The sequence below is a fragment of the Carassius carassius genome, chromosome 42 (assembly GCF_963082965.1).
Source record: "Carassius carassius chromosome 42, fCarCar2.1, whole genome shotgun sequence".
Taxonomy (NCBI): domain Eukaryota; kingdom Metazoa; phylum Chordata; class Actinopteri; order Cypriniformes; family Cyprinidae; genus Carassius; species Carassius carassius.
The window spans coordinates 22,962,342-22,975,726 of NC_081796.1; the positions used below are offsets into that span (position 1 = coordinate 22,962,342).

A 13,385-nucleotide genomic window follows, 5' to 3' on the forward strand; every position below is an offset into this window, starting at 1 on the left:
TAGTGTTCAAGGGATAGTTCGCCCAAAAATGAAAATTACCCTATGATTTACTCACCCTCAAGCAATCCTAGGTCTATATGGCTTTCTTCTTCTAGATGAATCCGATCAGAGCTATATAAAAAAATGTCCTCGCACAATCCAAGCTTTATATGTTTTTTTTTTTTTTTTTTTTTTTTTATAGTCAAAAAGAAGTCCAATAAAGTGCATCCATCCATCATAAAACATGTCACACATGGCTCTGGGGGCTGAATGAAGGCCTCCTTTGTTGAATCGATGCATTTTTGTAAGAAAAAAATCCATATTTAACATTTTATAAACCGTAATATCTAGCTTCTGCTAGCTGTTGTATGGATGCGCTTTATTGGACTTCTTTTGGACCATAAAGTTTTTACCAAGGTTCCCCTGGTAAAATTCGCATTCTAGGAGCTAAATATCACTTTAATGGGGTCGCTTCAAGCCATGGGCATGAAAATCAGACCACGGCAACAGTGTTAAAGTAGCCTAATTACACTAGAAAACCACAGACCTGGCAACACTGCTTCGTGCTTCTTTCATTTCCATTCATAAGTATGCAAATGCAGGAAAGCGGAAATGCAAAGACAGGTTAACAGCTGTTGTGATTGGGGCCAATCCTAGCTCCACCCCTGTGTTAATTGCCGTGTAAAAAAAAAAAAAAACTAATTCTGACAGCGCTTGTTTCAAGAAATTTTGCATGCTTGAAGTGACCTCACTTTCACAGTGCCACGAATGATGAACTTAATTTTTGTATGTTAGATCTGGAAGAGAAGGCCAAACAGGAAGAGAACGAGGAGAAAGCTCATAAAACCGACACAGACACACAAAGCAGTCACAGCAAAGGCGATAATACTAAAAAAGAAGACAAAATCAGCACGGACTCAAGTGTGAAATCTCAAGACAAACGAAAGGAAGACACAAGACGAGAGAAGGATTTAAAGAGAGATCGAGAAGCTACAGGCGATAACAAGGAGCCCACAGAACAACAGCCCAGAGAGGAAGAGGGTAATAAAGACCCAGGGGGGGTGAATGGGGCTCAAACACCAGCGTCTGACACCAAAGAGCCCGAGACCCGCAGTGACACGGACAATAGCAAAAGAGCACACAATGGTGAGTGTCAAAGTTTTCAACAAATCTGTTGATTTTTCAAATTAGATAATTTTAAACTAATTCTAGTTATATCCTGATATGTGGATATGTAGTTTATATTTTTAGCAAAATGTGGTGACTTTTGTTTCCAACTTTTTTTTTTTTTTTTTAAATCTAAACATTTGTACTGATCCATACTGGGTGAACTTTAACCTTTGGTTTACCTTATACATGATATAAACTAGTGGTTTATTAATTTTTGATCAGTTTTGATCATTATTTTTAATAATATTATCATTATTATTATTGACAATATACATGTGTATAATGTCATAAAAAATTTGCATAATGTAATATAGAGGTTGACCAATATGCATTTTGATAAAAGCCGATAATGAGATTTAAATACTGGCTGGTTGATAGCAGATGCCAAAAAATATATAAATAATTACCAATAATATTTAAAATATTTAATAATATTGTTTATTGTTATCGTTATTGTTATTATTATTACATATTTATTTAATGTCCAAAGAAATGAAATTGCAGAAATTAAATAACTTTCATATTTTCCAAATTAAATACATTTTCATATTTCTTTCTCAAAATTAAAAATAAAATAAAAAATTGAGTAATTGTAATTTACACAATATTTTCTCAAAATGAATAAAAAAAGAATAATTTGTAAACATAATGTGTCAAATAATTGGACACAGTTATCAAACTATTGTTACAACCCTGGTCCAAAGTCAGGCAGATATCAAATAAAAGGTTCTAATAATCAATATTTCAATATGGCTAAATATGGGCCAATATATAGGTATCACTACCATAAACTGTTCTATACTGCATTTACCACTTTTGCCTTGCTTACCTTTGTGTTTGTTGTAACCAAGCACTTTCGCAGCCAAAACATTTTGCAAAGACGGTGGTTTTGTTCTTAAATGTTTCTAATATACTTAAACAGTATAAACTTTAATTCTAATTCTTATGTGTTTTGTAGTGTACAGGGTGGTCCGTGTTGTGTAGTGTGCTCTATAGCATATACTGTACTCTACAATTTAGTGTGCTGAGTGGTGAATAGAGTGCAAATGTAATGTGCAGTGTTTAATGTCCTCAAGCAAGCATACTAACTAGTGTGTTCTACTTACTAGTGCTGTAATGTATTGTGTTTTGCAAGCACTGTGTGCTGCAATATGATGAATTCTGTAGTGTATGTGCATTTATGTTCTTGTCAGACATGTCTTACTAAAGCTAGAAGAGAAGGATACAACTAAGGATACAATTCAAAACATTTCTAGAAAGAACGCAGAGCAGTAGTACTGTTAAACGGTTAGTGGAGCAGAAAATGGTTGTTTATGTTAGAAAAGCCCTTGTCTTTTCTTTTGTTTGTTTGTTTCCCCTGAGCGGTCTCAGTTAGTGATCCGTGTCTTATCTGAATGTCAGGGAACGAGGAACTGAACTCACCTGACAGTGACGACAGTGAAAGCAAGAGATCGGACGGTAACACCATCATCTCCTTTAACTGTTGGAATCACATCACATAGCGGCTGAATCCTAATTTGCATACTAGCAGCCTAATTTGTGGCACTGTGTCCTAACCAGGCATGACACAACAAGTTTGCAGTAACAAAAAATGTAGAACATGGGAGAAATGTAACAAGTTTGTATTACTTGTTTTATTGTGTTGCACCTGATAGGACACTGTGTGCAATAGTGACTACAGCATCATAAAACTGCACTCACATTATACAGATAGAATGATCATCTTGTCATATCGTGTCATATCAGTACAAAAAAAAAAAAAAACATCCAAGGGTACATTCCTCTAAAATCCAATGGAAGTCTTTTATTATCCGGGCACCTTTGGCACACATTTTAAAAACAGATTATGATTTTACACTCCTTATCTCATACTTATTTAGAATTTAATGTAAAATGGGAATCAGGCGCTATGAGCAGGAGAGCTATGTTCATTTCCTCTCATCAGGACAGGAAAACCCATGGTGATTTGACATGCTTTTCTTTCACCTCTGCATTTCAATGTAAAAATGTATCCATTTACTTAGTCTTGTGTTTTTCTAAGCCTGTATGATTTTCTTTCAGGTGCATTGTCCTGGAATTATTTATTTATTTATTTTGGCCCATATACTGTAGTGAATGGGGCTCTTGCTCTGAAAAAAAAGACAAAAAGTCATGGAGGTCCAAAAAAGAAAAAGCACGATTAAAGTAGTCCATATGACTTAAACACTATGTACAATAGTATCCTAGGTTTTATCTTTAATAGAAATGTGTTTTGTTTTACTGTGCTTTGAGATGTTTTTACCTGTGCATTAAGTTAAAAAAATCAGTAAATGCAGTAATATTGTGAAATAATTTTACAATAATTTATTACTGTTTTATATTTGAATATATTTTAAAATATAATTTATATCTGTGATCAAAGCAGAATTTTCAGCATCATTAATCCAGTCTTCAGTGTCACATGATCCTTCAGAGATCAACAGATTTAATGTCACACCTTACTGTTTCCACACTTGATTAATAGTTGTTAATGTCAAACTGAGCTAAATGCATCTTTGGTGCTTTTTTGTAATTTTTTTGAGCCTTGACAGCCCCCATCCAAGTTCACTTTAGTTGTATGAAAGAACAGCCAAGACATTCTGCAAAGCCTCTTGTTTTTCACTAAAGAAAGACATTCATATGGGTTTGGATTGACATGATGATCAAATTTTCATTTTTCATTGAAGCATCCAAACAAATTAAAGGGTTACTCCACCGCAAAATGACATTTGTCATTAATCACTTACCCCCACGTCGTTCTAAACCCGTAAATGCTCAGTTAGTCTTCGGAACACAATTTAAGATATTTTGGATGAAAACCTGGAGGCTTAAGACTGTCCCATAGACTGCCAAGTAAATAAAAGTGTCAAGGTCCATAAAAAGTATGAAAAGTCGTCATCAGAATACTCCATCTGCCATCAGACGTGCAATCTGGGTTATATGAAGCAACGGGAACACTTTTTGTAAGCGAAGAAAACAAAAACAATGATTTTATTCAATAATTCCTTTGTCAACGGTATTTAGCTTTGATATGAAATAAAACAGCGCATCCTTGTGGCACGGAGGACACAGAAGAGTATATGCAGCACAGTGATATGGAGTGACACAGAGGAGCCCGTTGACAAAAAAATTATTGAATAAAGTCATTGTTTTTGTTTTCTTCGCTTACAAAAAGTGTTCCCGTCGCTTCATATAACCCAGATTGTACGTCTGATGGCAGATGGACCATGACACTGTTATTTACTTATCAGTGTATGGGACAGTCTCAAGCCTCCAGGTTTTCACCCAAAATATCTTAAATTGTGTTCCGAAGACAAATAGAGCTTTTACGGGTTTGGAATGACATGGGGGTAACGTTAAGTGCTTAATAAGAAAATTTCATTTTAGGGCGGAGTATCCCTTTAAGACACCTTCACCTTTTCTGAGATGATAAAGTCAGCATACAGTAGAAAGTGAGAGATGTTGTATTGTATAAAACTACAGACAAAGACTATATATTTATGTTTAGTTCATCCCTCCATCTGATCCTGAACATGTGGCATGTCAGTTGTCGTAGCACCTCATTCCCCTTTCAGACATCAGTCAGAGCTGTGGAACAGGAGCTCTAAATGTGCCAAATATCTGCTCTCCTCTGCAGACTCAGAAGACGAGCACAGTAACTGTGGGATCTCCCCTTCTTCACTGGCAGACAGTGCAGCCGCTGCATCTCCGCCTGATGCAAACTAACAGCACTCCAAATCCTGTACTATGCTGTCACCTGGTGGTTATCTTTTATTATTCATCCTTTTTTCTTTTTTTTCTTTTTTTTTGTGTGGACATTTCACATCTTAAAATCAGATCTTTTTGTCTCTGATGGAGTTTATTTTTTCATACTTTCTGTAATTCACTTCTGTCTTCAAGGATGCACTCCAGGTTTTAGTTCAGAGATACACAAAACCGTAGAGGACTGAGACTTTGGCATGAAACAGATGTAAAGCCATGCATCCATGCAATGTAAAAAGTCATGCATGGTGCCGCAGAGGCTTTTGAAAACTGTTGGCACCAAAGTCACTCGCATGAAGATGAAATGTGTCACGTGTCAAGTCGATGGAGACCAACCTAGCTGATGATCTTCCCTCGGGGACAACGTGACATCTGCTGACCACTCAAGCACCAAACCTGGTTGAGCGGAGAACTTCAAAGAACTTCAGTCCCTCAGAGCGCTCATGCAACCAGCGGGCAAAGAATGTCTGCAGAACTGCTGTTCATTTACCTCTTATTTTTATTTGTTAGTCGTAAATTTGATGTTGCTGTCATCCGTGTTTGTTCTTTTTTTCTGTGTATGATACTGTACAGTTTCCATCATGTGTGTCTTCTGTGCATATGCTTTCAGGAGCTTCTTGATATCAAATGGTGTATGTGATTGAGGGTTTGATTGTTAGTATAATGGCCCATAATCCTTCAATTCAAAGTCAATTTGAACATAGAAGATTTTTTCACAAATAGTTTTGACATTTTGACAACTATTCAAATGATTTTGTTATATGTGATTTGCACAACATATATCTATGTTAGCTAGATATAATGAAATTATAAAGAAAATGAAGGCTTATACACAAGGGTTCAAAAGTCTGAGGTCACATTGAAAATCTGGGGTTTTCTTGAAAAAAAAAAGATTGAATATACCAAAATGCATGTTATGTTATGATGTAAAATTATAAATATATATTTAATTGGCAAATATTAATGTACATTTTTCAAATTCTCACTCAAATTGTTAATATATTATTTTATATATTACATTTTGTATATTATAATCCAAAAGATTTTTAACGCATTTTTTTTTTGCATTAAATTGGAAAAAAACCTAATTAGCCTCAGATTTTTGGACAACACTATATTTATTAAAGGAATGATTCATCCAAAAATGAAAATGTACCCTCACAAGCCATCTAAGATGTAGATGATTTTTCTTTCTTCGTTGGAACAGATTTGGAGAAATGTCATTGCCTCACATGCTCTCCAATGAATCATCTGCAGTGAATGGGTGCCGTCAGAATGAAAGTCCAAAAAGCTGATAAAAACATCACAATAATCCACACAAATCCAGTCCTTCAATGAATGTCTTGTGAAGTAAAAAGCTCCATGTCTGTAGGAAGTCCATCATTAAGCATTTTAAATGTAATTTAATTATCATTCTGATGGCACCCATTCACTGCAGAGGATCCATTGGTGAGCAAATGATGTAATGCTACATTTCTCCAAATCTGTTCAGATGACAAAACAAACTCATCTATATTTTAGACGGCTTGAGGGTGAGTACATTTTTAGCACATCTTTATTTTTTATGTGAACTCTTTCTTTAAAATTAACAGAGGTACAGCTCCACTTTTAAAAAACAAATTATATCTGATTATCTGTTTTATTGTGAGCCAAATCTGATGGGCCAATTTCTCTCTTAAACCTCTGCGGAGATTATCAGCTGTTCAAGATCTTAAAATGCAGTAAATGTAATTATTTTCACATTAGGCTGTATTTTGAACATTCTTGGATTATATTTTTATATGTAATGTATATAAAAGATTATATTATTTATGAAGTGTTTATAGGGAAATTTGGTATGAACAATGAACAATATAGATTAATTGTAGGAAGGTGTACTAATCATGCTTACTCAAATCTTGGAGAGAATTATGATCTTATTTTTTGTTTTTCAATCTGGTAAATGAGGAAATAGATTAAAGTACATTTTAGCATGAGCATCTTGATCAGTCAGGTGCTGCGTGCTGATATTACATTTTAGCTCACTAAAAATCAAAGTACAAATCTAAAATCTTTTCATACATAAATTTTAAATGTAGAAACTGTAATAAAAAAAGTCTTTTTGTAAATAGGCAGCAAAATCCAGTGTAAATGTCTCTGTTGCCTCAACCAAAGATGAATATAATGTCTGTACCTCATTTATCTGGAGGTCATCGCAAGCCATCATTCATGAATGCTTCATATGAGTCATTGGTTAGAAAGCAAGAAAGAAAGATGAAGGAAGAATTGTTGCCTTAAATATATTATTAATTACAAATCCTTGAGAATTATTCTCTGTTGTCATTCATAGAATATTTGTGTCCAACTTCCTGTTTAGTCATCCTCCTCTGACTCTGTTCTGAGTCATGACACATATCTTGAGCTTTTTTTTTTTCCCTGTGCTTATGTCAACGTTTTCTTCGTATGTGAGAGACAATTTTTATTTTTACTGGAGAGTTCAGTCTGATGTGAATGTCAGCATGTTGCTCTTCTCAGCTCCGAGGCTGAACTTAGCAAAGCTCATTTGACTGGTTGATACTGTGCCATTATAAAATATGATGAATATTATAGTGATATTTTGTTTTATTTATTTTGTTTATTGCCCCTCCTTTCCTATTAAATTTCCATTAGCAGAGCAGAGTTGGTGACATTAAATTAAAATTAAATTTATGCATTTAGCAGACGCGACTTACAGTGCATTCAAGAAATCAATTTTTACCTATCATGTGTTCCCGAAGAATCGAACCCCCAACCTTGAGCTTGATAGCGTAATGCTCTACCAATTGAGCTACAAGAACACATACTAATATATTTTGACATACTGCAAATATCATTTTCTCCAGCAAAACATCTAAACATTATTAAAACTATCCATCCATATATATATATATATATATATATATATATATATATATATATATATATATATATATAATGCTGAAATCAAATAGCATATAGTGAGTTTCATGAATTGAAAGAAGAAAAAGTATCAATTAAAAATATATCCTCTGAAAACAAACCTTGTTCAGATAATTAAGAATGTTTTGTATCAACTTATTGAAATCAACTCAATACTGATTAAGAAACCTCTTTGCTGGATGAACTATGAGTCCATACTAAGTTTTCAGACTATAATAGTTTTTCCTCAAATCTTGAGTCTTTTTTCGACCTCATGTTTGGCGCATTTAGGCTCAGAATGTGAAAATATGTAAGTGAAATGTACATTTATAGAATATTGAATTTGATGAGTAAATATGGCACAGTGAGATTCTGCCTTAATAAGTGTGTTTCTGCTTTGTAGTAACTCGTGTTCGGCTCAGTTGAGTACATATATGTTTTTGCCAGGAAATCTCTGTGTTTATGTGAAAACTAAGCTACTTTTTAGTAAGGTTTTTTTTTTTTAATCCTCATGTACAACGTATTTTTCTCGAACATGAAAGGAGGCTCTGATCAGCAGTGCACTAGTGGAATAAATCATGTAGTGCTTTACAGCCATCTGTTGGCTTTCTAGTGTACTGCATCACTGCAGTCAAACACATTTTGAGACCCTCGCATTGTTTCTTTAACCTTTTTATATTACTTATACAAAGTATAATTTGTCATGAGATGTATTTTTTTTTCTACATTAATGTCTGTTGATCCATTCAGTACTTTTTTTATTTCAAAAAGAAAAAAAAAATTAATCATAAGGCAGGTGTGGTCATGTGATCATGCTTGTTTTGATGCTTCTTAATTGCACTTTTGTAACAATAAATCTTTACTCAAAGGGCTCAGATGATGAGTTTGAGACTTTATTTCCGATCTTTATGTTTTATAAATCTACTGTATTAATAGAATGGTTGTTAAGAATCTGCTCTGTTTTTTGCAGCTCAGACTCGCCGCAAATACCACCTGGTCAGATACAGTAAGAAACCCAGTTACTGTGCCAACTCCTACTTGCCCTCCCGCTCACAGAAAGAGGACAGCAAACCCACAGACCCCCGTAGCAGGGCCAGACACCTACAGAGCATCTCTCTGAGACGGGGGAGGTGACCCTACCTGTAGCACACACACTTCTGTCTGTACTGCACTGATGATGGAGTTGAGTGATGCTATTTCAACCCAAAATCAAAATAAATACATCATTTATATTTAGCATATTTAGCAAGACAGTACAGTCTATTATAAGACCAATAAGATTTTTGCATTGTGTCAGTTTTTGACAATTAAGCCGTTTCCCAGAAGATTCTTATTACTGTAGTGCATACAGAAAAATAAATAAATAAACTATTTAAAATATATATAATTTATTTGTATTTTTTTTAATTCACGTTTTTATTTTGATATAATTATTATTATTTATTTTTTTGTGATGGCCATTGCCTTGATACAGTATTTTATGTTTTTAACTGCATTCCCATACAAAAATATACTATGCTTCCCATGCCATTTTATTTAGCATTTATATCAACATAAGATAAAGGCACTATACAACTTCTTTGATGAATGAGTACTTTATTTTTCCTTTCTTTGAACCATAATAAGAATTGGGGAGGAAAATATGCTTAATTGTGCAAACTATAAATTCTTTTTTATTTGAAATATTTTTATTATATACACACACACACACACACACACACACACAAACACATCCATATAATTGTCCTTTTTTTATCTTTTTTTTTTTGTTATTGTTATTTTCAGTTGTGATGCACATTCCATGCAAATATATGCACATTCCATTTTGGAAACATAAAGGCACTAAAAAAAATGTTACCATATGAATATTTTACAAAATATTTTATTTTAATTACCGTAACATTTTCTTCAGATTTTGGGGTGAAATATGACATGGACATTTTCTTGAAAGGTTTCTTGAGATTGACTCAGTTAACGTAATCTGCTGTTCATACTTAACCCGTTTAATCCCAAATTGTTTGATGTGTCATTAGTAACCCTTTGAAATCAAGTCTTTTTTATTTTTTTGGATAAGTGTGTGAAAAATTCTGTTTTATGGTCAGTCACAGTTGTGTCCGGTGGGATAATGTGTAACTAAATTCAAATTTTTCTGCAGTCATCAAAATTTGTATATATTTCAGCCCAGCTTTTAAACTCTGTTTCATCACATTGTAGGGTACTATTATGCATAAAATCGCTTATACAACACTGATAGGAATAAACTAATGCACTAGAAAATGCACTAAAACATCAGTCAGTAAAATGTTTAGAGTTTTATAAATGAAAATCACACTTTTCTAACCTGATGTTCATGCTGTAATTAAAATAGGTTCTTTGCATCATTCCAAGTTCTTTATACAATGTAACTCAAATGATGAAATTAATGACAATGCAAAAAATTCTGCGAAACCTACATTAAATGAAGGCTCAGACGACAAAAAAAAAAACTCTAGCTACAATGAAAACCAAATGTTTGAAACACATCTACTTCTTCATCTCCTTCTCCTCATCCTCCTGATGAATCATTTGAACCTCTGTCTTCATCAGTCTCACGCCTGTGAAAGAAAAGCGCAAAGAACTTAGACAAAGAGACAGCGAGAGATGTCGTGAGAGGGCGTGAGGGTGACAGTGAGAATGCGAGAAATCAAAGTCTTGCCTGGTATGAGTGGAGGGCTGTTGAGTACGGGAGTGTCTTTCCTGCGGGGTTTCTTCTGTCCCAGTTTGTCCTGCTGATGTTCCTCGGAGCTCTGCTTCTGATTTTCCATTTCAGTGTTCACATCTGCAGGAGAACATTTCAGAAACAGGCTCACACTGCTGGTCTGTGTGTCTGGATGCTGTTTACCCATATTTTGACCCTTCTATTATCAGTAGGTAGTTATTTTAAAAAACCATAAAAAACATTGTGCATGCAGAAATACATGCAGACATGCAGTGAAAAACAGGCTGCGGTACTCACAGAGATGTTCGTGCATGGTGAGTGTGTGTTCAGCTTTGTCTGAGAGTGACCTCACACAGTCAGTGGAGATGCTCCCCACAGCAGTCTGTTCAGGTATCAGATAACAGCTCATGCTCAATACACACACACACACACACACACACACACACACACTTATATGCATGACAAAGGCTCTGCCATATTTACTGGAAAGCATATTTACTGAATGTTTGAAGCTGATTAAACAAACACAGCTTCTCACAAAATGATCATTTTATTTCTGTTTGGGCTCTGAATTTAATGTAATTAGCTAATTTTATGTACTATGGTTAATTATGTCACGTCAATGCACTATACTTGAATGCATCGTATTAGATAGACAAAAAACATAATGTGTTTGATTCCATATTAATATTCATTTTTCAAAGAACATATGTACTTCCTCCAGGAAATTACATGCCAGAGAAAATAAAAATGTACATTTCGAGGCTCAGTCAGCTAACAAAAATAACACCAACAGCAATGAAAACCCGCTTTTGGGACACAAAAACATATTTTCTACTTTTTTTCCATTTATTTGTATCTATCTATCTATCTATCTATCTATCTATCTATCTATCTATCTATCTATCTATCTATCTATGTTGATAATGATAAACAATAAAACATAATGGTCATTTATTATACAATTAACAGTTTCTGAAATATTTTGGTAATTATCTTTAGATCCAGAAAAGAACTAAAGAAGTAAATGATAAGAAAGAGAGCTTGGCCTTACCTCAGTGCAGCAGAGAGACGGAGAGCGGGTGCAGGCCAGATCAAAGAGAGGGGTTATGTACTTCAGGAGGAGGGGCCTTCCCCAATTCTGTCTCCTTTAGCACCTGTTGTCATGGTGACAGAGGTCCTTTCATGTGTCAATCATCCCAGCTTCCACGAACGCACGTCATCGAGGTTAATGAAAGACCTTTCAGCAGTGATTCAAGCATGATGGAGGTGAGGAAGTTGAAGGTTTAGTACTTCAAAAATGAAAATTATGTCATTAATAACTCACCCTCATGTCGTTCAAAACCAGTAAGACCTCCGTTCATCTTCGGAACACAGTATAAGATATTTTAGATTTAGTCGGAGAGCTCTCAGTCCCTACATTGAAAATGTATGCATACTGTCCATGTCCAGAAAGGTAATAAAAACAAAGTAGTCCATGTGACATCAAATGGTTAGTTAGAATTTGTTGTTTTTGTGGAAATTAAGAAATTTTTTTCAGCATTGTCTTCTCTTCTGGGTCTGTTGTGAGCGCGTTCACAACGCTGCTGACGTACGACACTGCTGACATGTTTTCTGGTTCGCCCAATAACAAAGAACACACGTCAGCAGCATCGTGAACGCGCTCACAACAGACCCGGAAGAGAAGACAATGCTGAATAAAGTGAGTTTTTGGACCAAATTGTATTTTCGATGCTTCAACAAATTCTAACTGACCCTCTGATGTTTTTCTTACCTTTCTGGACATGGACAGTATACCGTACACACACTTTCAATGGAGGGTCAGAAAGCTCTCGGACTAAATCTAAAATATCTTAAACTGTGTTCCGAAGATGAACGGAGGTCTTACGGGTTTGGAACGACATGAGGGTGAGTCATAAAATGACATAATTTTCATTTTTGGATGAACTAACCCTTTAAGATAAATTGTGTCAAGACGATGCAGTGATTCCTACTGAGTGATCCCAACTTCATTTGTTTTTGATTTTAAGTGTGTCCATATAATTAAAACATAAATGATCATAAATAATAATGTTTAATATAACCATTTTTGCAGTTTGCGATGCATCTACACTCACCACAGCTCATTACAAACTGAAGAGGTAATGAATAATAATGGAAAACAATGTGGACTTTGTTTTTTGACAGTCTTTGATGTTTTTCTATTTTCCTCTGATGTGAATGGTTTCCTCCTCCCGTGATGGGTGTGTATGGAGAGTGTGTGAAGTGGTTTTGATGATTTTTTCATCCACAGAACCATCTTCTACTCTAAACACGACGCTGTATGTTTAACCGTTCATGTGCCAACCAGCCCCCTGACAAGGGAGCGTCTGCCATGAACATAAAGGAAGACGTATAAACCTGATCTGACTGAATAAGGACACAGTGAGGCACAGATGGTCCCTAAATTCGGAAAGAAGCTGCTGCTCTTACGGCTCATTATCGCAATTTGTTTTTTAATGAAGCATTTAACAAAAAAAAAAAAAAAAAACGATACCGAACATTATGTGATATATTTACCTTTGTTTATGGCATAGTACAACGATTTTGAAATAAAATATTATTTCTGAGGATGTGACAACGAAGTAGCCTACTTCTGATAAAACGATTCAAACAGGTAAGTCAAGTACAGTAAGCCATACTTGTAGACCACTAGGCCTATTCTAAATATTAACGCTTATTTGGTTCCTTACAGTCCCAATTGTGCAAACTTTATTTCTTAAAGGTTTAACAATGTTCTTAAATGAAGTTATTAATAAACCAGTAATGGCATTTTCAGCAAAAAAATGCTAGTTTCCTGAGG

General features: G+C 34.7%; 2 protein-coding genes and 1 long non-coding RNA gene across 8 annotated transcripts in view; 2 read left to right on the forward strand and 1 right to left on the reverse strand.

Annotated features, from left to right (window-relative positions):
• Window positions 1–9,208, forward strand: part of LOC132124234 (dual specificity calcium/calmodulin-dependent 3',5'-cyclic nucleotide phosphodiesterase 1C-like) — a 66,798-nt gene extending 57,590 nt beyond the window's left edge. Inside the window, exons 16-19 of one of the 5 annotated variants that reach the window (XM_059535161.1) lie at window positions 775–1,125; window positions 2,551–2,607; window positions 4,805–4,927; window positions 8,816–8,929. In XM_059535161.1, the coding sequence (XP_059391144.1) occupies window positions 775–1,125; window positions 2,551–2,607; window positions 4,805–4,893 (497 nt within the window). In that variant the 3' untranslated portion in view covers window positions 4,894–4,927; window positions 8,816–8,929. Of the gene's footprint in view, window positions 1–774; window positions 1,126–2,550; window positions 2,608–3,029; window positions 3,218–4,804; window positions 4,928–5,067; window positions 5,364–8,815 lie in introns of those variants that run through there. The other 4 variants (XM_059535160.1, XM_059535158.1, XM_059535163.1 and 1 more) reach the window with 4 other exon arrangements.
• Window positions 9,209–10,149: 941 nt separating this feature from the next.
• Window positions 10,150–11,809, reverse strand: LOC132124245 (protein phosphatase 1 regulatory subunit 17-like). Of its 2 annotated transcripts, none has more exons than XM_059535184.1 (3): window positions 10,841–11,353; window positions 10,541–10,663; window positions 10,150–10,439 (listed from the first exon to the last, which is right to left on the reverse strand). In XM_059535184.1, the coding sequence occupies exons 1-3, from the start codon at window positions 11,034–11,036 to the stop codon at window positions 10,369–10,371; spliced, it is 390 nt and encodes a 129-aa protein (XP_059391167.1). In that variant the 5' UTR covers window positions 11,037–11,353; the 3' UTR covers window positions 10,150–10,368. The 2 variants fall into 2 exon arrangements, 1 of the variants encoding a protein (XP_059391167.1); XR_009426734.1 differs by lacking the exon at window positions 10,150–10,439 and adding an exon at window positions 11,598–11,809 and having other exon boundaries at window positions 10,539–10,663; window positions 10,841–10,925.
• A 13-nt stretch (window positions 11,810–11,822) lies between these two features.
• Window positions 11,823–13,385, forward strand: part of LOC132124246 (uncharacterized) — a 252,992-nt gene continuing 251,429 nt past the window's right edge. The window contains exon 1 of the long non-coding RNA XR_009426735.1: window positions 11,823–11,972. This is a non-coding gene — a long non-coding RNA (uncharacterized LOC132124246). The remainder of the gene's footprint in view (window positions 11,973–13,385) is intronic.